The sequence below is a fragment of the Mytilus edulis genome, chromosome 8 (genome assembly GCF_963676685.1).
Source record: "Mytilus edulis chromosome 8, xbMytEdul2.2, whole genome shotgun sequence".
In the NCBI taxonomy this organism is placed as follows: Eukaryota; Metazoa; Mollusca; class Bivalvia; order Mytilida; family Mytilidae; genus Mytilus; species Mytilus edulis.
The window spans coordinates 81,061,984-81,084,631 of record NC_092351.1 but is presented as its reverse complement, the minus strand read 5'-3'; the positions used below and the strand labels follow the sequence as shown (position 1 = coordinate 81,084,631).

Here is a 22,648-nt window from a genome sequence, read left to right as displayed (position 1 = left end):
GTTAAACCCTTCCAGTCTAGTGAAATAAATCAAGTAATATCTGTATAGACTTTTTACTATAAAAAAAAAAGTCCGAACAAAATGTTTTTCCCTGTAAAGAAAAACCTTTGCCTCTGAAAAAACAGATGAATATATTTAGTATGGATTTTCCCAAATCCAGTCGGTCATCGGTTCAAACTTGCACCCAATATATAAAATGAATACGGTATTGCATACAGGATGCATGTAACAAATGTTTTATATTATAAAAAGTTCATAATATTATGATAGTTTCTTTTTGTAGTTCCAGTTGTGGTGATAAACAATAATAACACTCCCTTAATTGCTGGATTGTGTGGTGGTTTTGCAACTTTTACTATTATATTACTGATAGTCATAGTAACAAAGAAATTTTCAAGGAGGAAAGTAGCAAATGACATGACATGGTAAATATATTTTTTTTATATTACAATAAAAAGTTCAAACTTGAAGAATATAAACTTGTTTATGCCTCTGCTGGTGGACTATTAGTCCCCGAGGGTATCACCAGCCCAGTAGCCAGTACCTCGGTACTGGCATGAAAATACGGATTTTTTGTGTTATTAAAATTTGCTGTTACAAAATATTAGAAATTATTATAAATTAAGGAATGTATCTCCCTCATGCAAAGCTCTGATTCCTTTCACGAATTTGGTTATACTTTTTGGACCTTTTGGATTATAGCTCTTCAACTTTTATATATGCTTTGGATTTCAAATATTTTGGCCACGAGCATCACTGAAGAGACATGAATTGTCGAAATGCGCATCTGGTGCAACAAAATTGGTACCGTTGATTTTATTGCATTGAATACTTCTTAATTGCAAACCAAGTTCCTAAGTATTGCATAAACCTCTCTATATTTGAATACGAATTCAAAGCTCAAAATCATTTTTGAAAATACTTTTTTTTTGTACCAGTCGTAATTGCAATTTTGTATAATTTACTGATCGTACATATATTGCATCTATTGCAAGTCACTAAGACACTGTAACTCTTAGTATGGGTTGATAAATATATGCACTCTGCTAGATGCATTTATAGTTATAATGCACTTGTCATTATTTTTCAGGAGCAACCAAACCGATCCTCCAGTTGCAAGCAGAGCGCCAATAAAAACAGCTTACTGATACGGATATAATGAATGCTAAATGTATATCATTCATCAATAATCAAAATAAAACAAAGATGATCGAACTTATTTTACAAAGATTTAATAACATTAGATTAATATTGTTGTTTGTGAGACAAGACTCATGTTGTATGTGTTTCTATATTGTCATTATTGTATTTTTAATTATGATTATCATATACTTAGAGCAAATAACTCATAATTTCTACGGTATAATAATAGAATAAATTAACGTAAAATTCGTATTTTCTGTAATGGTTCTTAGCAAGGTGATATGAAAGCGTAATCAACTTCTTCCAATAAGTATCGCATGCCTTTTCGTAATGTTATCGCATAGAAAATCCAATGTCACTAGGCAATTCTGGAAAATACACATCAATTAATGTAGGTTTTCTGCGAAAATTTACAAAGTAGGATACAAAAATCAATATTAGGAAACATTAAAATATATTTAAGTAATGCAAAATAAATGATACAATAAAATGCATTTTTTCAAAGTTTAAAAAATAGTTCCTATTATGTATTTTTTTCTGCTTGCTAGATATATGATAAAAAGATATAAATTAGTATTTGAGAATTGCTTAAAAGGATCAATATATCGAACTACTAATTTTCTCCATTGTTGAAGTGTATGATAAAAAGATAATAACATGCTGTTTTTCATATAAGATGTATTTTCAGCTTGGTCAATATCAGGTCTTGAGCAATCTGATAGGAAAATTCGATATAATAATCTGAAATTGAATATCTGTATTTCCTTCTCTTTTCCATAATTCTTTCAAATAGATGTTATTTTCATTACTTGACATATATCACATTTTATTAAATTATAGATAAGGTTGTTATAGATTTTTTGTAAGCTTACAGTAATTGCCAGAATCAGTTTTACAACTGTTTACAATATGTTTTTTATAGAACAGCTTTCATGTTTTCTGTACCCTATACATGAAACAGTCAGCTCTATGGTCGGGTTGTTGTCGCTTTGACACATTCCCCATTTCCTTTCTCAATTTTATTAGACTTATGCATATGATAATGCACAAGTTTGTCGGTCAACAGGATACAAAGCAGGGAAATTCAATTAAAATTTAATTGAAATTTACAAACCAACTGCCATAGAAGAGCTTTTATTTAGTCATATTTTCAAGCTACATTACAGTGCAATTGCCATTGATTGTCAGAACTTTGTGATTTGTTTTGTTAAATGGCTAAAAGTTAAACCAACCAAAAAACGCAAATCTTGGTATTATTTGTGGTGTTGGGGGGGAACCGTTCAACCAATTGCAATGCCAGTGTTCTCCTCAAATGGGCTTCAGAGCACTGTGATACCCTATTGCTATATTTTCTACCATGGTCCTATCTTTGATCATTTATTTAAAAGTGTATAGAAGCCATAGTGCTTTATTTGTTAAAAACCAGTGTTATGTTAATTTTCAAGGCACTCTATGAAAATTCTTGGAAGAACACAGGAAAAGATAGCACTTTAGTATATTGACAATTTTCACTTTAGCATTTAATTATATATGATCCCTGATTGATAGGGAAGTTGTCCTTTTTGTTCATTACATTACAAACCAATTAACCATGCTTTTTAATTTTTGATCTCTTCCGGAAAATGGAACTGTATGTTTCCGTGCAATAACTGGATAAGACCAAGTGAAACCTGTCTGACAGACCTGTATACATTATAGTAATTTTTTAAACCAAATAGTGTTGTCTATCATAATTCATTATGTATACATATCATGTCATAAATAACTTTAATTGTTAAGCGTTTACTTATGATCATGATAAATGAGAACAAAGTTAAAGGAAATATGACAGATACTCACATCACTGTAAATATAACAGAATTTGATGAGATTGTCATCAAAGTGAGAGGTTTAGCACTTTAAAACCAGGTTTAATCCACCATTTTCTACATTTGTAAATGCCTGTACTAAGTCAGGAGTATGACAGTTGTTTCCCATTCGTTTTTGATGTGATTTGTTATTTGATTTTGACATGTGATTACTGACTTTCCGATTACATTTTCCTCTGAGTTCAGTATTTTTGTGATTTTACTTCTTTTTTTCACACTATAAAGCAATGGTCTATTCATTTAAATCATACAGGATACAAATTTAGTCTTGAAAAAGCAAAACGTTTTGCTATCAAATACCAAGAATTGTGGAAATCCACCAAGTGTCTATTTTCAGGCAACCAATTACACAAAGCCTTATCAGCTCAAATAGTTTAGTTTATAGAACAATTAACTCTTAATGATCCTGGGTCATGGGACTACAATTGCATTAGACTGCTGTACATATTTAGTTACATTTGATTTCAAACAAAAACAATATAATGGGCCATTCCAGTTGATTTCTAGTGGTGTTTAATACAAGAATCAATTAATCAATCCTCTCTAATCTTTTCAATGTCACTTTTACTGTTTTGGTATCTAACTTGTTAAAACTCTTTATACAAAAAACAACACATAAAAATCATATTTAAAATATTTATCTACTTAATGTATTTTTCAAATACAAATAGGTCTCTGTGGCATACATAAATTGTAATGTGCTGTCTGGTCCCAAAAATCTGTTCCTTTCCAACCACACCATCCCTATAAAAAACAGAAATAGCTGATAAACATGCGTTTTTTCAAGCATTAACAATAAGTCAGATATTTCAGTTGACAATACTAGGATGTCTAAAATAGTGGAGTAAAGAAATAAGTCTTAAGGTTAACATCTTTTTTGATATACATTTATTATAGGCCTTCCCTACAGTTGATAAAGATAAGAATTGTTTGGTTGTGCATATTCATGTAAAAGGAGATTTAAATTAAGCTATTTACCATGAGGGAGCAAAAAAATAAACAAAACAAAAAAATAAAAAAAAAGTCAAAATAGCGTTTCCAAAAATGGATAGGTGCACTTACAATGGTGAGCTCTAAACAGCCCAGAGTAAATAGCCCAGAGTCAATAGGAATGGAGAATATCCAGGATTTGCAATTACCACCAATTTCACTAAATGACAAAAACAATTCAATGATGATAAAAACAACAACAATAAATGAAGTTTGTGTGCATGGGCCACAGACAATGCCCATGAGTGCATACAACATTATAAAGGAACATGACTGAAGAGAAATAAAGGTGATGCTACCCTAATTTGAATGTGATCTGAGTTTTGTGGTAATAAGCATTTGAATAAGATTCATAACATTTGGTTGAGGCAAACTAAAGTTAGAGAACAAAAAAAAACAATTTTGGAACAGAAAGAGGTACAGACAGAAAAGGGTTGAACTTAATGCCTCTTCCACTACAACTAAGGCATTAAAAAGAATTAAAATAGGACAACCAGTGTTATTACTTTTGAAAGAGAACAGTCCTCAAATGAAGTTTTAATTAAACATGTATATAGCTTCAACTCCATTTTAACTGATGAACTGTGCCTTCTTTTTTTATATGAAAATATAAGAATTATTTAATCAACATTTCCTATGAGCAACTCCTCTTCAACCCAGAAAATAAATTTCATGGTTCAGTCTCATTAGCACATATATCCTACATATTCAATCGGAACTTCTACTCATTCTTTTCATTACAGTAGTTGTGAGTGTCTGATCCAGAAATGTTCAAGAGTTGGGACCCACTGACTGCATAAGAGGGGGCCGCTCCCATCATGCTTCAATGATTCCCTATATATATATATATAAGCAACCTAATTTTTCCCATTAAGGGAGGGGGTCAGCCCTTTCCCCTACCACACAATCCCCCCTTAAATCTGCCTCTGGATGTATATATGTCTGTGAAATAAATCTTACCTTATCTAGAATAACTTTCAACTCTTCTGCTCCAGTAAAGTGAGGGTCTAGAATCAAAAACTTCAAATCCCCTGTCACATCATTACAATCTACTCCTAATATTGTGTGTGCTAATACTCCTCCTCCTGAAAAAGGTTCACACAAATTGTCAATATATGTTTACAGCAGAATGCATTGAGCGTGTAAGTAAAGGTAGAACCTTTGGTTAGCTCACTTGCTAGCTAAACTGTGAAGTCATTATTAGGATAGATATACTACCCTCCTTTCGGAGTAGTCTTGTCTTACAGACAAATAGATTGGTAATCTGTCCAATTAGTCTACTTTTAATAAAGGGTAGTTAACTTAGCCTAATAATGACTTCATGGTTCAGTTAGCAAGCTAGATTACCAAAGATTTTACCTTAAAACCTACAAACTCATTGCATTCTGCTTCACAAATAAAAAACCTCGCAATAATTGCTGAATTTACAGTAATAGTTTTATTTTCATCATTATCACAAAGAATCCAATAAACTGCCTCCAATATTAATAATATTTGTATGAATAACTCACCAATCATTATAGGTGTTCCTTGTGTTGTAAAATGCTGAGCCAGTTCTCTCCCTTTGGAGGACAAATCAGCCCCTGCACTGACAAACATTATCTTTGAGGTGACCTGAAATATATGAATAACCAATGCATTAAAAAAGAGAAATGTGTGGAATTAACAAAAGTGTATGCCAAAGCAGAGCTGATTTGACAAATTAGTATTTTCCTTGAAAATAGATGTAAAAAGATGAGTACTAATGAGACAACTCTCGATCCTAGTCACAATTTGTAAAGTAAACCATTATAGGTCATACATAGTATGGCCTTCAACGCAGAGCATTGGCTCACAAGGAACAGCAATCTATATAAAGGGCACAACAAATGACTTCTGTAAACTATGTCATATTCGAATAAGTCAGACACAGTTAAGTTCAAGATAACTCTTCAGAATTTTAGATTCTTTTTTCTGACTTAGAAGTGGATAAAATTCAACCCATACTGCAACCATCAAATTCTTGCATTTATTTCCAACTTGTCCAGATGAGAAGAAACTAAGACCATGTGGAATGATTGCAAACAAGACAAGTATTCACCAAAATGTGTATAGTTTTTAAAAGTTTTTGTTGACTTACTCCTATTAATTGGTCCAAAACATAACTGCATTCCATAGACCCAATCCACTGCCTGGACCCAACAAACTTTGGGTCTTTGTCTCCAACATCTACTAATGCCTACAATATGTAATTGACCTGTATTTATTTGTACATATTCCTTTTAAATCTGCTGTGGATTAGTTTATTTTCATTGGTATCACTTTTCGTGGATTGGGAAAACTTGCAGTTTAGGGGACAATTTTAATTTTGGATGTAATGCGAAAATGCGAAAACTTTTTTGTTTTTTGTATTGTTTATATATGTGTTATAAATAAAAGTCATAACAACTATAGGCATAAACAAGCTATTATAAAATAGAAGTTTGTAATATTGCCATTGATTATAAAAATGAGGATGTGGTATGATTGCAAATGAGACAACTCACCACAAGAGACCAAATGAATCAGAAATTAACAGCTATAAGTTACTGTATGGCCTTCCACAATGAGGAAACCCCATACTTCATTGTCAGCTGTAAAGGGCCTTGAAATGACAATGTAAAACAATTCCAAAGAGAAAACAAACAGCCTAATGTACAAAATAATGAGCGGAAAAATAAAAACTGTAAAAGCAGAAACTTTTGTGGAGGATTTAATTTCATTTATTTCATGGAAAGAATACATCCACTAAATTAAAACCCCCAAGAAAATTCGAGTTTGAATGTCCCTTTGGTATCTTTCACCCCTCTTTTCCAAAGAGCTCGTCAAAGATAACCTGCTTAAAAAAATGGTATGACACACGCTCGTTTCATCTACTAAAGACTTGTCAGCAAAAAAATAGAAAGAATAAATAAAAGTATGAAGTTTTGCTATAGTCTTGTTTGTCATTCTTCAACATAAGTTTTTTAATTGCTATATTGGTATCCTTTTAATTTTATGCTGACTTATACTAATTTCAAAATAGAGAGTCAGTGATCAGAAAAAATTATAAATCCTATTTCATTTCAAATAAATTTATTATCATTATAGCATTATTAATGTGTTCCATACAGTTAAGAATCATCATTATATACTAGCTATATAGTCATTGAGTCTCCATAAAATTTCCATGTTGCTTACAATCAATAATGTCATCCAATTTTGTAGTATAAGTAAGATATACTGCTTTCTTAACAGACGAAATTGAACTAAAACTAAGTTGTAATGATCCATAAAAATTGTGACGAATCTAATAAAATCTGTTTTTCTAATTTTTTAAAGGGAAGTAACTACTTAATGCCAACAATAACAAATTGTTATCTTTGAATGTATTTCATAAATTTTTCAATCTTTCATCATCAATTTCTTAGTATGTGAAATTCTTTCAGATTTTTCCTCAACACCTTGGTATTTTTTTTCTTTTTTTGAAAGGTATGTAACTCCTATCTAACCCCATAAGGCATAGTCATATTAATATTTTTAAAATAACCTTGGCATGCTGCATCATATAGTTTGTCATTGCCTTTAATTGACGACAAACACTTGTTGACACAGCAACAGCTAGTTTACAACCAGTAGTATCAGTTGTCACTGTAGATATTGTGTCAATATGAAGAGTAAGATCCACTGATTTAGTGTTAACTGGCTCATTTGTAATAGTGCATATTGCAAGCATGTCATTGCTGTCATGATTTTTATAATTCCAAGCTTAAGGATGTACTTAGGTGAGATTTTGGAATTTGTGTCAAATGTTCGGACTCCTTGGTGTTTTTCCTTACAATACAATGTAAAATATTTTGCCCCATAACACCCATTTATTTTTTTTCATATAAGACTTAATAGCTTATGAAAGATCATTTACTAAAATTTTAGAAGATTTTTGATTTTTTTTCTTTTGTTTTGAGACCCAATAATACCAATGCAAATATAAGGTAAAAGTCCGAGTCAGCATTTTCCCGCCATATTTTAAATCTCAAATATCTCGAAAAAGAGGTCCATGACCTATCAATATTTTATATATATATTTATATATATATCTAACAATTTTCATTTTGGTGAAAAAAAATTATATGTTCTGTATAAACTTTAATCGTTTGTAGTTCTACTGTAACTTAGTTTTATATCTTTTTGATGGTTGTGGTGACTTAGATTTCTCTTCAGGTATTCAAAAAATAAAATTGAAATGTAATTGATTTTGTTGATCAATATTATTAATGTAATTTTGTAAGTCATAAAAAAAGTATCAACGTATGCCTCGTTTACACGTCTTTGTTTAAGATGTAGGCGATTTTTGTTTTATTTAAACATAAATATAACCTTCTATCATGAAAATAGGTAAAATTTGAAATAATGCAACTAATGTACGTAAACACATTTCATTTCTACTCTGTAGTATGTCATACTGACAATTATGAAAAAATGAGATTCTCTTTTGAATGTTTAGTTCTGCTTGTAAAATGCATTTTTATAATTTACATTTGCAACTTAGATTTCCTATTTGATGTGAAACGATACTTTAAAAAGTAAAATTAATTTTTAAATACCCTTTCATGTTAACATTATACAAGAAAGTAGAATCACAAAAAAAAAAATGAGCTCCAAGGAAAATTCAAAACGGATAGTCCCTGATCAAATGGCAAAATCAAAAGCTCATACACATCATTCGAATGGACAACAACAAAAGACATTTAATTTGCATGAATCTACAAACTGTTTTATATAGTTCTATTTCAATGCAAAGTGAGTTGAAAAGCTGCCTATAATGTCCACATAGAAGACAAAAGCATGATTTATAGTATTCCCAATTACTTTGTTCATTGCTTTCTTTTATCACATGTTTTTTTGAAGACTATGTAACAATATCAATCGATCATGTTTTATGCTAACACGATTTAGACTTTGTTATCCAACAGGACAAACATTCCTAAAAGTTTTGCCAAATACAACTAAGGTAATCTATTCCTGAGGTAGAAAAGTCCTAGTATGTTAAAAATTCAAAGTCATGAAACAGTTAATTTATAGGTATGACCATATCAAGGATATATCATGTCGACACATAAGTGCTGACTACTGAGCTGGTTATAACGTCAGGGAAAAAACTTCACCAACAGTAGCATCGACCCAGTGGTTGTTAATAAACTAATCAAATACGTATACCCGGATTGAAATATTGTCTTTGCGCCAGACGCGCGTGTCATCTACAAAAGACTCAACAGTAACGCTCTAATAAATAATACCTAAAAAGGCAAAATAAAGTAAGAAGTTGAAGAGGATTGAGAACCACATATTCCTTAAAATTAAGGTTATGTTTTGCTGAAGTAGAAAAGCCCTAGTTTTTCAACAATTCAAATTTACAAACAGTTAATTCATAGTTATATTTTTCTGAGGTAGAAAAACCCTAGTTTTTCAACAATTCAAATTTACAAATACTTAAATTTACATGTATAGTTATGGCCATATCAATGATACTTGAAGTCGACACAGAATTACAGACTTCTAGGATAGTGATACCCTCGGTGTATAAAAACTCTACCACCAGCGGCATCGACCCATGATATCCCAGAATTACCAAAATACGTCACTTCCGAAAAGTATAAAATTAAAAATTCGGTAAAAATTGACAAACCCGAATTTCCGGATAATGTAAATCGAACGTTCCAGATATTCGGGTCTATTAAATTTTACCGAGTTTTATATTTCATATTCACCGGAAGTGACGTTTCTTGGGAGTTCTGGGATATCATGTTGAAAAAAAAAATATTCGTCCACCCACAATGGAATCGTATCTTATTTTATCATTTCTTTTGCAATTGGATATATCTGGAAATATTCTGTATCAATAAGCACAAAAAAGGTAGGACTTTGTAACTACGTGAAATTTTTTTAGCCGGCAAGAAAACGTTCATGTCAAAATTAGGTCTCAAAGTTCCCCCAAAAATTTACTCTCAAAGTTCAGTCGTAAAAAAAAGCTTCAGCGTTATGACGTCATAGGAAGGCATTCCAGAAAAAAAATAGCTTTGCCAGACGTCATAATTATTTGGACTAGTAACGATACTGATTTTACAATGTCATAAAATGTTGTGTAGAAGTTTTATCATAAACGGTTCAACGAAGGAAGAGGTTGTAGTTTACCAATGTTCAAATCTCATAAATCGACTAAGAAGAGACCACTCAAGTAAAAACAAAAACAGGAAAATTGTTCAATTTTTCAAGATACTTATTAAAATTACTCTGAATTGTCACAAGTTAGTGCTGATCCTTTCTTTTAGCCAATGTATTATTTAATGCATTTAGACATGTCTAACAAAACATTTACAATGGGTAGCTTTAATTTCTGTCGATATACTGTCTAATGGTATCATGGTAATTAAGGAATAATAGTACTGTAGTTGAAGAGTTGCCAACGTCAATTGTAGATTTGACGGTCACAAATGCAGTTTTACTGGCGACGCGTAGCCCTAGTTTTTGGTGGGGTTCGTGTTGTTTATTCTTTAGTTTTCTATGTTGTGTCGTGTGTACTATTGTTTTTCTGTTTGTCTTTTTCATTTTTAGCCATGGCGTTGTCAGTTTGTTTTAGATTTATGAGTTTGACTTTCCCTTTGGTATCTTTCGTCCCTCTTTTATTCCGATTCTAATGCATTTCAAAAAGAAATAATACGACAAAACTTGAAAAAATGTCTAAATTTGACAAACAAACAAAAAATTCGCGAAACTTCATTTATGATATTGGCGCAAAGACATCATGGGTAAACGTGACGTCATACAAATAAAAACATACAAACTGGAGGTTATTACATTGCCTATATGCTTCAAATTCGCATAAATAACTTTATAACGGCGAATTCGAGGTAGGTGTTGTTTAATTTTGGATTATATAGTAGCAATCGAACATTTGTTGATTCAATCATTTCAAAATGGTTGTTCCTCCTTAGTTACGCCTGGTCAACTGTGGATTTGACGGCAACTTTTAGCCAATGAAAAAAATTTGTACATACAAATTGCATTAGAATGTTGAATTATTAAATAAAACTAAGATTGTTCTACATTTCTATACAAAGGTATGCATTATTTGTCATACCACCTGTTTGGATGTAAGTGACACTGACGATCCTTGCACGCACGTCTATGGTACATGTATCATAGTAATGTTGAATTATTAAATAAAACTAAGATTGTTTTATACAAAGGTATGAATTATTTGTCATACCACCTGTTTGGATGTAAGTGGCACTGACGATCCTTGCACGCACGTCTATGGTACATGCATCATAGTAATGTTGAATTATTAAATAAAACTAAGATTGTTCTATACAAAGGTTTGAATTATTTGTCATGCCAACTATTTGAATGTAAGAGACACTGACGATCCTTGTACACACGTTTATTGTACATTTTACAACATTAAAAGCTAGGTATCTTTTGTGAATTAATAGTGGCTTCCAAACATAACCCTTCCATGTGGGTATGTCCAGATAACTTTAAAATGACTGAAATCCCAAATGATAAAAGAGTGGCCTATTCTTTATTGTTTATTGTATATTTGACTATAAATAGAAACAAATGAAAAAAAAAAAAATTGGCAGAGGAAAAATGCAATTTTCATTAGATGAGATTAGAGAACATACAATTATAAACACTTCAGTAGAAACAAATTAAAAATGTTAAAACTTTTGAATAATATCGTTTCGGACAGATTGTAACAACAAAAATGTTCTTGCAATAGCTATCTTTTTTTAAGTTTTCTTTTTGCATGGCCAGAGGTCCCTGTAAAAGAAATTAGAACGATTGCAGACAAACAAATGCAAACCGATGTTAATCAAGTTTATGATTATTTTACAATGAATAATAAAGATGTTTTATATACAAAACGTTATTATTTAGCTTTACCATAAATATAATATTCGATACTAAAGAAGGCTTTTTTCTTCATATAATTAATATTCACATGCACTATTTATTTTATTAACCAAATTTACACTCAAACTGACAATGCCATGGTAAAACAATTGACACGAATACAAATAAAACAATGCCGTTATTTCTAGTGTACGGAAAGGTTAGAAGATGCTGCTCTATATGTGGCACCACTATTGTTACTCATGTAAGTAATGCCCTGAGATTAGATTATATCGGTAGGTCACATTTGGGGGGGGGGGGGGACGGGATTATTGATGACAATCAGAACATAGCCATCGTAATCTGTGAAATAGATATTCTATAACAATCAACAAACAGGTGTTGGCGTCCGTTAATTTAACGAAAGACTGATTCCAATTTCACCAATTGGAAGTCTTGGTTTAATAGCTTCCTTGTGCACAACAACCTTTTATCAAGGAAATCGTAATCAAAATAACAAAATAACAAAACTGTCAATATCTTTTCAGCTGAAAGATATAACCTTCAATTGCAGACGCTGTTGGAATTGTTCAATATAGAAATGGAAAATTCACAATTAGGAAACAGAAATCATCTCTATTTATAAAGTTGTGTTTTACGAAGAACTTATAAATCTTTGGCGTTCAGTGTTTTTAATATGAGTGTCCCGAATGAATTGAAATCCAGAACGACGTTCGGAATTGAAAACATAAATTGTAACTTCCATTTTAACGTACATACTGCAAGATACATGGAATATCATATGCTAAACATGTAAATAATGTTCAATGTAAATCAGGGTTAATGCTATTAATCCAAACAAGCTTAACATTTCGACCAGTAAAAATGCCTACACAAATTTAACTTTATAAATAAATTGAATAAGAGTGAGATATGTATAAGCATGCCTAAACGATGCAAAGATCCTGACAAGTACCAGGATTGATAAAAGTTCTAGCAAAAACAAACATTTACAAACATTCTTTCTTTTCAATAACTTGTTATGTAATGTTGTATACTATTTCTAAAACTTTAACGCAAAAATAACTCATTATTTCAGATAACGTGTGCTTTATCAAATAATATTGCACTCTAATAAAAAAAAAAAAACTTTTTAGGCGTGAATGCGTACATGTATCTTTACATCCCCATATTCTAGATAGACGAGGTACTCGCAGTCGGTGTGCAAGATGTATAAATAGTCGAACACCTGTATCACTAGCCTGCCAATTCCAAAATTGTGAGTTCAAAATATTCACGTAGCAGGTAGGCTCGTCTCCAATCGTAGCTGACTAGGTGTTATCCTTTTCCTACCGAAGGTTGGTGGTTCTCCCCTGGCACTCCGGCTTTCTTGGCCAATCAAAACTGAACATCACGAAAAAGCACAATTAAAATCATGAAAAACTTTACACAAATATGATAAGAAAAGGTTAACATCTATTCAGTCAATGAAGTACGAAATAGTGAATGCATTTGGTCCATGGGGAACGAAATGGTAGATGCATTTGGTCCATGGGAAACGAAATGGACATTATCGTGAGTACGAAATGGTAAACGTTATGTACAAAAAGGCACATTTTGGTACGAAATGTCAGAGGTATGAAATGGTTAAGGTACGAAATGACTTTCTTCCAATTGCGATTTGGTGACATACATTTTGTAGATTTCCTGTATTGTTTTATTATATTTTAAAACACATTTCTTACCTTTATATAAACAACTTTTATATACCAGCAAATAATGACCACAAGAAAATAATCACAGAAAGTACGCAACCAACAGCTGTACCAGCAATCTTCCTGAAAAAGAACAAATGGATTTGCGGCATACAATATCTGGAGTCGGAAGAATGCATTTTCTATTGATGTTTACGGGAAATAATCAAAAGTTCATATTCTTTAACAACAAATATCACTTCAGTTCTAGTTGCATTTCATGTATGACTTTATGATGTTCTCTATGCAAGTATACATTAAAAATAAAAACAAAGTTCAAAATCTCCTGAGCAAATATGTATAAAAATCAAAACTTTGACCACATGAACACCTTTAATATATGTATAAACGGCCAGCAAAGTGATAACATCCATGCATTCAAACTGTAGAAGGGTTTTTCGTGAATAACTTTATTTCTATAATGGGACAGATGGACATATGGGCGGAAGGACGGACAGCCGGAAGGACGGACAGACAGACGGAATGATGAATAGGGGTTAAAACAATATGACATCCCCCTTTCAACTATTACTTTAAGTTACTGGTGCATAAAGATTGTGATGAGTAAAGACAAGCTGTGAACACATGAAAGACTCTCACAGCGCCCACATTAACTAGTCCTTTTAACTATAAAAAGGTATGATGTAGACAGCAGCACAAAATTAGTTGACAACACCTGAGTCACACCTCCATCAATAATAGACATTTGCGGAAACTAGGTCTATACCTATGATTACACTAAGACTTACGATTACAGTTGACGAAAAACAAGGGGTCCTCTCAAAATTAAAAAAAAATCCCAATTGAGATACATAGTAAAATAAAAAAAAAATATTTTCATCATGTAAAGTCTTTTCGACGACACACAAATGCAGATACGTATGGTCACAACAAATGTGAATCCAGGGAAAAGCATATGATCCCGACCGGTTCTCTGTCGTAAAAGACCATTAACATCCGCTTCAATTTGAAGTAACATTTCAGTAGTTTCACTTATAAAAGGAATATCGGGGTTGCTTGCAAAACAAGTGATCAACACATCTCTCCCAGTCCAAAAGTGTACCTCATTGCCTATAATATTTCCCTGATTGTACAAGATTGGCCGTTGGTCAAGCTAGGACTACCAGGGTAAGAATCATACAACGAGTGAAATGTATATTATCTGGTGGAGTCTGCATCAGGGCAGGTAAAGCTGCCATGATGGTAAACCTGTGTTCTTCATAAGGAGGAAAATAAAATAAATGCGTGAAATACACTTATAATTTATTCATTTTCCGTATTAATAGTTTCAATCGCTTTAAAAAATCAAGCGGTATATTGTAAAAAGTTGTCGTTCGTCTTTTATACGATAAAACTTTTGTATCTACAAACAAATGCTTCCTAAACGACTTAAATAGTGAATGTTTGTTTTAACAAAAACGTTCAAATGTTGCCAAATAATATAAACGGTATTTTTATACTGTTTTTGACGTGTTTTTGACGTAGTAAATAACACGTTGGCGATTTTTTTTTTAATATCAGCTTATAATTTATTCCTAATGAAATATGAAAATATCTCGTTATAAATGATGTGTTATGTGTTTGATTAAGATTCAGATCCACTTAATATTCGTGTGCATTCAAATATCTATACAAGCAAAGAGTATTTAAGTCAAGAATGAAGTAATATAATTTTATGTGATAACATATTACTAATTTATTATGTTTATATTTAAAGAAATATAAAAAAAATCATCGTTTAAGAAAATTGTTTGACTTGCTATAAATCGTGAATTGCATGGGTTCACATACATCCGTGTACTTTAAAAAAACAACTTGGATGCTTTGATTTGCAATAAATCTAAATTTGGGTTCACAGACATCCGCGTACTTTAAAAGACAACTTGGGTGCTTTAAGAATATTTAAACGAAATTCTTTGGGATCTATACTTTGAAATGCTTGATCTAATTTAAAATGTATATGTTTAATGCAACTCAAGTTACTTTTATTTTTTTTTAAAAGAAAACGATGAAAAGGGGCATTTAGAACCCATAAATCAAGAAAAAAAGACCCCACCGTGGGCAAAATTAAAACGACAAAAATACAAATAAAAGTCCACAAAAACTCCACAAAGAAACATATTGTTCATTTCTCGATGACGATAAAAAAAAATCAACTGATTTTGACGAATCATGATATATGTTTTCCAATTATTATAACGGTAACGTTTTAAATTAAATGATTGACAACTCTGACAAATAAGGATAATTTGACAAACCACAATAAGGCATTTCAACCATCTTGAAAGATTTCAAGGATCATTTATTACAACACCGGGTCGTAAATGTAAAGATGAATATACTATATATATGCTTTATATTTTAATTGCATTGAAAAATATTGGTTGTTTTATATTTCTTATTGATCTCGTTAGGCCGTCATAAAACAATTTATAGTAACAGAACTTAATGAAATTCATCAAACTGACAAGTTGTCACAGCTAGCCAAGATGGTAGGTTAGGGGAAACTGAGAGGAAAACAAATCCAGACAAAAACAAACAAAAATTATATTAAACTTAAAAACCACGAAAAGCTACTGGTCTGACAAGTGTTTCAAACTGGTCCGAGTTGTCTTTTCACCACTAGATTCCATCTCAAGCTGCCAAGAAGCCATTTTTACAGATATTTCGTAGAAATCCCGTTGTTCAACTATAGAAAACATCACAGGAGTAAGTCTTTGTTTTGAACCGACGGTTTATATTTACACTTTGAAACGACCCAAGATTTAAATGGTACCTGTAAGTGTAATTGTAATCCTAATCGTAGGCAAAATGGCAAGTTGAAGGGGAGAAGAATACGCGTTTCTTTTGTAATCTTGAAAAAAAACATTATACAGAAAAAAATATATCAAAATTACTTTTGGAAGGAAATCAAGTTATTCAAGATCCAAATGCTATTCTTAGGGAACAAAAATTATTTTATGAAACTTTGTACAGAAGTTCTAACCCAGGGGATGAGGAGAATGCCACATTCATGAATGAAAATAACCCCTTCTTAAATAAACCTAGCAGAGAAGAGATTAATTCCTGTGAGGGTCAAATTACCTTAAAGGAATGCAGTATTGCCCTTAAAAATATGAAAAATTTAAAGTCACCAGGCATAGATGGTTTTACTGTAGAATTCTATAAATTTTTCTGGAATGACATAAAATTTCACTTGTCAATTGCCTGAATGAGAGCCTTGAAAAATGAAAATTCTCAGTAAGTCAGCGACAAGGGTTAATAGTATGTTTACCAAAGGAGGGAAAAGAAAAACACTTCATCAAAAATTGGCGTCCAATTACTTTATTATGTGTTGACTATAAATAAGCATCTGCTTGCATAGCAAAGAGATTAAAACCTCTACTGCAAAATATTATAAGTCAGACACAAAAAGGATTTTTAAAAGGAAGATACATTGGTGAATGTGTAAGAATTATTGCAGATCTGATAGATAAACTAGAAGAAGAAGATATTCCAGGATTATTATTACTGGTTGACTTTGAAAAAGCCTTCGACACGGTCGAATGGTCATTTATTGAAAAAACTTTAGATTTTTATGGGTTTGGTCCCACACTTTGTAGATGGATAAAATGTTTTTATACAGACATTACCAGTACAGTTACAAATAATGGACATTTATCAGAATTTTTTAATTTGGCTATGGGGGTTAGGCAAGGGGGTCCTTTATCCCCTTATTTCTTCATCCTTGTGTTGAAACTACTTAGTGCAGCTTTAAAATATGACCCAATTGTTTCTGGTGTCACAGTAAACGACTCTGAGTTTTTACTAAGTCAATATGCAGATGACTCCTCTCTGATTCTGGATGAAAATGAGGAATCTCTTAAACAAGCATTGCACATTTTTGATAGTTTTGCTGCCTGTGCTGGTTTGAGGGTAAATGTAGATAAAACTGAAGCCATATGGGTTGGCTCAAGATTAGGCAGTAACGAAAAACTGTTACCAAATAAGAAATTATCTTGGAATACATCAGGAAAGTTTAAACTGTTGGGAATTCGTTTCAATCTCTTAAATGAGGATAAAACTTTAGAAAACTATACAGAAAAAATTAAAAGCATGAAAAGCCTTCTCAATTTATGGTCATACAGAAACTTGACATATATTGGCAAAACCATTGTTATAAAAACTTTGGCTCTCCCACTTTTGGTACAGGTTCTGACAGTCCTTCCAAATCCACCAGTTCAGGTTATACAAGAAATACAAGGAATTTTCATTAAATTTTTATGGGATGGAAAACCAGACAAAATAAAAAGGAAAGTTATTATTAATAATTATGATGAGGGAGGTTTAAAGTTCCCACATATAGAAAATTTTTGTATGTCCCTTAAAATGTCATGGCTTTATAAATTGCTAGATCCTTTGAATATTTCTCCCTGGAAAATTCTTTTATTGAGTTATATAGAAAAATATGGAGGGGATAAAATATTGTACCTGACAAAAGAGGGTCTGGAAAAAATTGCAAAAAAGTTAAATCCTTTTTTGGAGGGACATTTTTCTAAATCTGGCTAAATTGAAGCAAGAAAAGGTGAAAGATGAAAACAATCCCATTAATATCCTGAGTCAACCCATTTGGCTGAATATTAATATTAAAAGATGTGGAAAGCCATTTATTTTTGAAAATTATTGTAATGATGGTATATTTTTTATAAATGATTTAATCTCAGATGGGAAAAACATATTGACATTTGAGCAGCTTAAAACTTAGTATGCAGTTAAAACCAATTTTGTTGAATATTATGGTCTTGTTAGTGCAATCCCAGATATCTGGAAGAAAACAATTTCAGATCATGGTAGATTAGATATTATTGAAAATGATATTGTAGAAAAACTCAAAAATGATAAAAAAACCATGTAAATATTTTTATCAATTATTTCTAGAAAAAATTAAAGAAAATTCTTTAAGATCACAAAATAAATGGTCTGATGCTTTATGTGTTAAGATTGATGATTGGGGCAAAATCCATTCGATGGCATTTCAAGCAACAAAAAACACTAAACTTCAAAATTTTCAATTCAAGTTATTACATAGAATTGTATACACAAACTCTTTTCTTTATAAATGTGGTTTAATAGAAACAGAACTGTGCACTTTTTGCACTGAAACCAAAGAAAGCTTATTGCATATTTTTTGGGAATGTATATATAGCAAAAATATTTGGATAGCACTTCAAGATTATTATTAAAATGTGGATTTAGCCTTAAACATATAGAGGCAAAAGATGTTATTTTTGGTATTGGGGAAATTTTTGACCCATATAATGTAGTACAACATATAATGTTGATTTTAAAATTTTATATTTATAGCTGTAAAAACTCAGGAGAAAAACCTTCTGTGAAAGGTAGTATTGCATATTTAAAATACTGTATAAGAATAGAACAACATACAGTAAATTTCTTATCGCCTACACAAAAAGAATACTTAGTATATAGATAAAAAATGGTTGCCATTACAATCTGTCCTAGGTGATTTAAATATTTTATAACTGGTACGAAAATTATAGTTATATTTTGTTGTATGTCTTGCTATTTAGAGTTGTCATATAATAATAATATCTTTAAGACTATACTTGAAACTGTACATGTGTGTAATCCTGCTTGATTGTTTTCTGTCTTTATGTCAAAAATAAACAAATTACAAAAAAAAAAAATCGTAGGTGTATAACAGTTTCCGCAAATGTCTAGTAGCAACTGAAGTAAAAATAAGAGTATCAATACATGCTGTGTACTGGAAGTAAAAAAAAATAGTGTCAACACTTGCTGTGTACCGGAAGTGTCGAATTATAAAAATCATGATATGAAAAAAACAATATCTGGTTATGTGTGGAAATGTTAAACAGTTTGTGTGATATTTGAATAAATATGATATGATCATTTAAATGAAAATTGCGCAATGGAATGTTATTTTATTTAAAAGAAACCTAATAACACAGCCAGATAAAATTAAACGATTTTCTTAACTGCATTGATAAAAATAAAAATAAATAAGATGCCCTCACATCTGTTAAAGCTACCCTGCTTTTGTCATAGCTTTTCATAATAATCTTACATTAAGTATGTTTGTTTATCATGTTTATACAAATACTATTTACCCATCTGATAGTGAATTTGTTCCAGAAGTTGTTTTGACGGATCTCATTGTGGTATCTTCCGAAATAGCTGTTTCTGAAAGAAATATAGTTTATAACATTAATTTGATATATCTTAATTCATTTTAAACAACGAACCACAATATATTACAATATAGATTCAAAAAATAAATAAAGTAATAATACAGTATATGATATCAGAAAATACCCAAACGTAACAAAATACCAAACGAGATCTGGAGGTCCCCAAATTGTCTTGTATGAAAGACAGAATCCTTTAATATAGTACGTCAAGTTCATCTCAATCGCTCCAAGCCTATTTATAGATTAAGTGAGATGATTTATTAGGGAATATCACAGATCTGATATTTATATATAAACTCTATATATCGTCTGGTTATCGAAATTCAAATGGAAACTAACTATGCACCACTTATAGCGGACGTGTTTCTGTATTATCATGATAAACATTTCATGATTAAAATCAGCAAAACCCCATCAAAACAACATCTGATACTAACATTCCATAACACTTTTAGATATTTGATTGATATATTGGCTCTGCATGATAACTTCCATTATATTGACAGTTATGTGCGAATAAAACAAAAACAGTCTTAAAATTAATAATGTCAAAAATAAAAGTTAAACAGTCAATATAATGTAATAATCTTATTCACTATTGAAAAACAAATATGTCAACAATAAAAAAAGAAAAAAAAAAGCATATAGACAAAGAACAAAAATTTAGCTAACACGAAAGATATAAATACGAAAATTTACTGTATGCACAATAACAAAATGACGGGATGCTAAAGTACCGAGCCACGTCAAATGGATATAACCAAAATTAAACTAAACGTTGAAAGTTTTCATTTACAAAGACAAATTAAAGAACACTATAACACGATATTGAGATTATAAATAACGTAAGTACCTAGAATTAATACATAAAGACCATGGTGTATTGATACAGATATTCTATCAACAAGGTCTTGATATCTTCCAATGACCTTTTTTGTTTAGAAAAAGAAGGAGAGTTATTGACATACCATGGGTGCATCAACTTTCTGCACTGGTGACGGTTTTCAAAGTCTGAATAGCAGCTGCAAGCTCTTCAATAACGAATGTGTTCGGAAATGTGTTTGTCATAAATTCTTGTACTGAGATGACCGTGTATGTTCGAGGTATAAGTCAAAAATAAGTCAAAGGAAGGGCGTGTCTGTTGTTTCTTTAAATTTTCAGTTCTTGGAAATATAAATAGATATATATAAAGTTTGGAATATTAATGGAAAGAACATCATCAATATATCCGAATGGGAAACTAAATGATCTGACTTCTTTGATCTCCTTGTTTATAAAAGGTGTCTCAGACTAATTTGAAAATATGAAAAAGTCGACGAGACAAGGTGTTCCCAGTTCGTTCCCATAGGAATGCCACCTATTTGTTGAAAACGTCTACCTCCAAATTCAACAAAGAGGTTCTCAATCAGAAACTCCGGCATAGCTGAAGGACGCCTCCGGGTGCGGGAATTTCTCGCTACATTGAAGAGCTGTGTTACACAATTGTGTAACAATACCCTGAAGCCAATAAATGACCTTGTCTACTGTGAAATAACATGTATCCGTCAGGGGTTAATTTCATAGTTTGACAATTAACCACAGACTAGTGATTACTCAATAACCAGACGACTACGTAACCGGCCTACAGCTATGGACCGTTTGTAAGGACCACTGGACTATATAAGATCTCTCAATGGACTTCAAGGACACAATTCGATTAGACCACAATTCAAGGAGGACAGATTGGTACCGGAGATTCCGCCAAGGTCTCCCCCCTCGTGGGTAGGCTGGAACTCATGCGCTTAATATCCGAAATACTCTAACAGGAACGAACAGTTATATCACTATACGATCACGTGCCCGTGTGAGATATTGAACATTCGAACAATTCAACTTTAAAGACAGTTTGTGAACATTCGAACATTTGAACTTTAGAATCTTTCTTGACTTTGTAATTACGTAATAAAATATATTTATCCATTAATGACTTCGTCACAGCTGTTGGTGACCTTCTGCTGTTCTATGGTCGGATTGTTGTCTCTTTGACATATTCCCCATTTCCATTTTTAATTTTATAGTGATTATGTGTTCCTCTGTGTAGCATGGTTCACAGGGCATCTGGTGACATGCAAAATTTAATCCTGGTATCTGTAATGACTTTATTTACTTTTCTGATCACTATCAGCAACATATACCGTATGGTAACCCAAAGTAATAAATTTATAGCGTATGCTACCAATTTTATGTTGAAAAGCATTGTGGATTACATCTTTAAGTCTTTTAATTAAATCAATTGATCGTTTCAGAATCTAATGCATCCTGGAAAATATTTTTAAAAGTGTACACCAAAACGACGTGATTGGTTACAAATGACATAAACAATTGAGATTCAACCAATGACGTGACGTTATTTTGATTTTGGGATACGAACAATTAAATTACCCATGATTCTTTAGATTCTGAAATGGCCAATTGATCCTCATTATCCTGTATATTCAACTGATGATACTTCTATATTTCTGACGCTTCTCTTTGTACTAAATGATATTTATTCACACAAACAATAAGCTTATATATATAAAATATATATAATACGATAAACAATGTAAATTCTGGAATAATTAAACACATTCTAAACAAATATTTATACAAATATATCGAGAATATTCTTGAAAGTTTCTTTTACTTTAAGGATGTTCGCTTTTCATGATTTGGATTTTTTGTCAGATTTTCGGAATCCTCTAGTTTTATTCATTTGACTGTCTTAAAAAAATTGCCCATTGACCCAAATGTTTTTTTTAATAAATCTTAT

The 22,648-nt window shown here is 31.4% G+C and overlaps 2 protein-coding genes and 1 long non-coding RNA gene across 3 annotated transcripts in view; 1 reads left to right on the top strand and 2 right to left on the bottom strand.

Moving 5' to 3' along the window:
* The window catches only part of LOC139484419 (von Willebrand factor D and EGF domain-containing protein-like), a 30,295-nt gene extending 28,691 nt beyond the window's left edge, over positions 1-1,604 (top strand). Inside the window, exons 18-19 of the mRNA XM_071268151.1 lie at positions 284-425; positions 1,091-1,604. Coding sequence (XP_071124252.1) covers positions 284-425; positions 1,091-1,148 — 200 coding nt within the window. The 3' untranslated portion in view covers positions 1,149-1,604. The remainder of the gene's footprint in view (positions 1-283; positions 426-1,090) is intronic.
* Positions 1,605-3,638: 2,034 nt separating this feature from the next.
* On the bottom strand, positions 3,639-6,307 carry LOC139486382 (ufm1-specific protease 2-like). Its single transcript, XM_071271262.1, has 4 exons — positions 6,121-6,307; positions 5,513-5,615; positions 4,962-5,086; positions 3,639-3,755 (listed from the first exon to the last, which is right to left on the bottom strand). Exons 1-4 carry the CDS (start codon positions 6,154-6,156, stop codon positions 3,669-3,671), a joined length of 351 nt encoding a protein of 116 aa, XP_071127363.1. The 5' UTR covers positions 6,157-6,307; the 3' UTR covers positions 3,639-3,668.
* Positions 6,308-11,625: 5,318 nt separating this feature from the next.
* LOC139487138 (uncharacterized) lies at positions 11,626-19,898 on the bottom strand. The gene is made up of 3 exons (XR_011655767.1): positions 19,777-19,898; positions 13,640-13,732; positions 11,626-11,822 (listed from the first exon to the last, which is right to left on the bottom strand). It is a non-coding gene; the product is annotated as an uncharacterized lncRNA (long non-coding RNA).
* Positions 19,899-22,648: the final 2,750 nt, after the last annotated feature.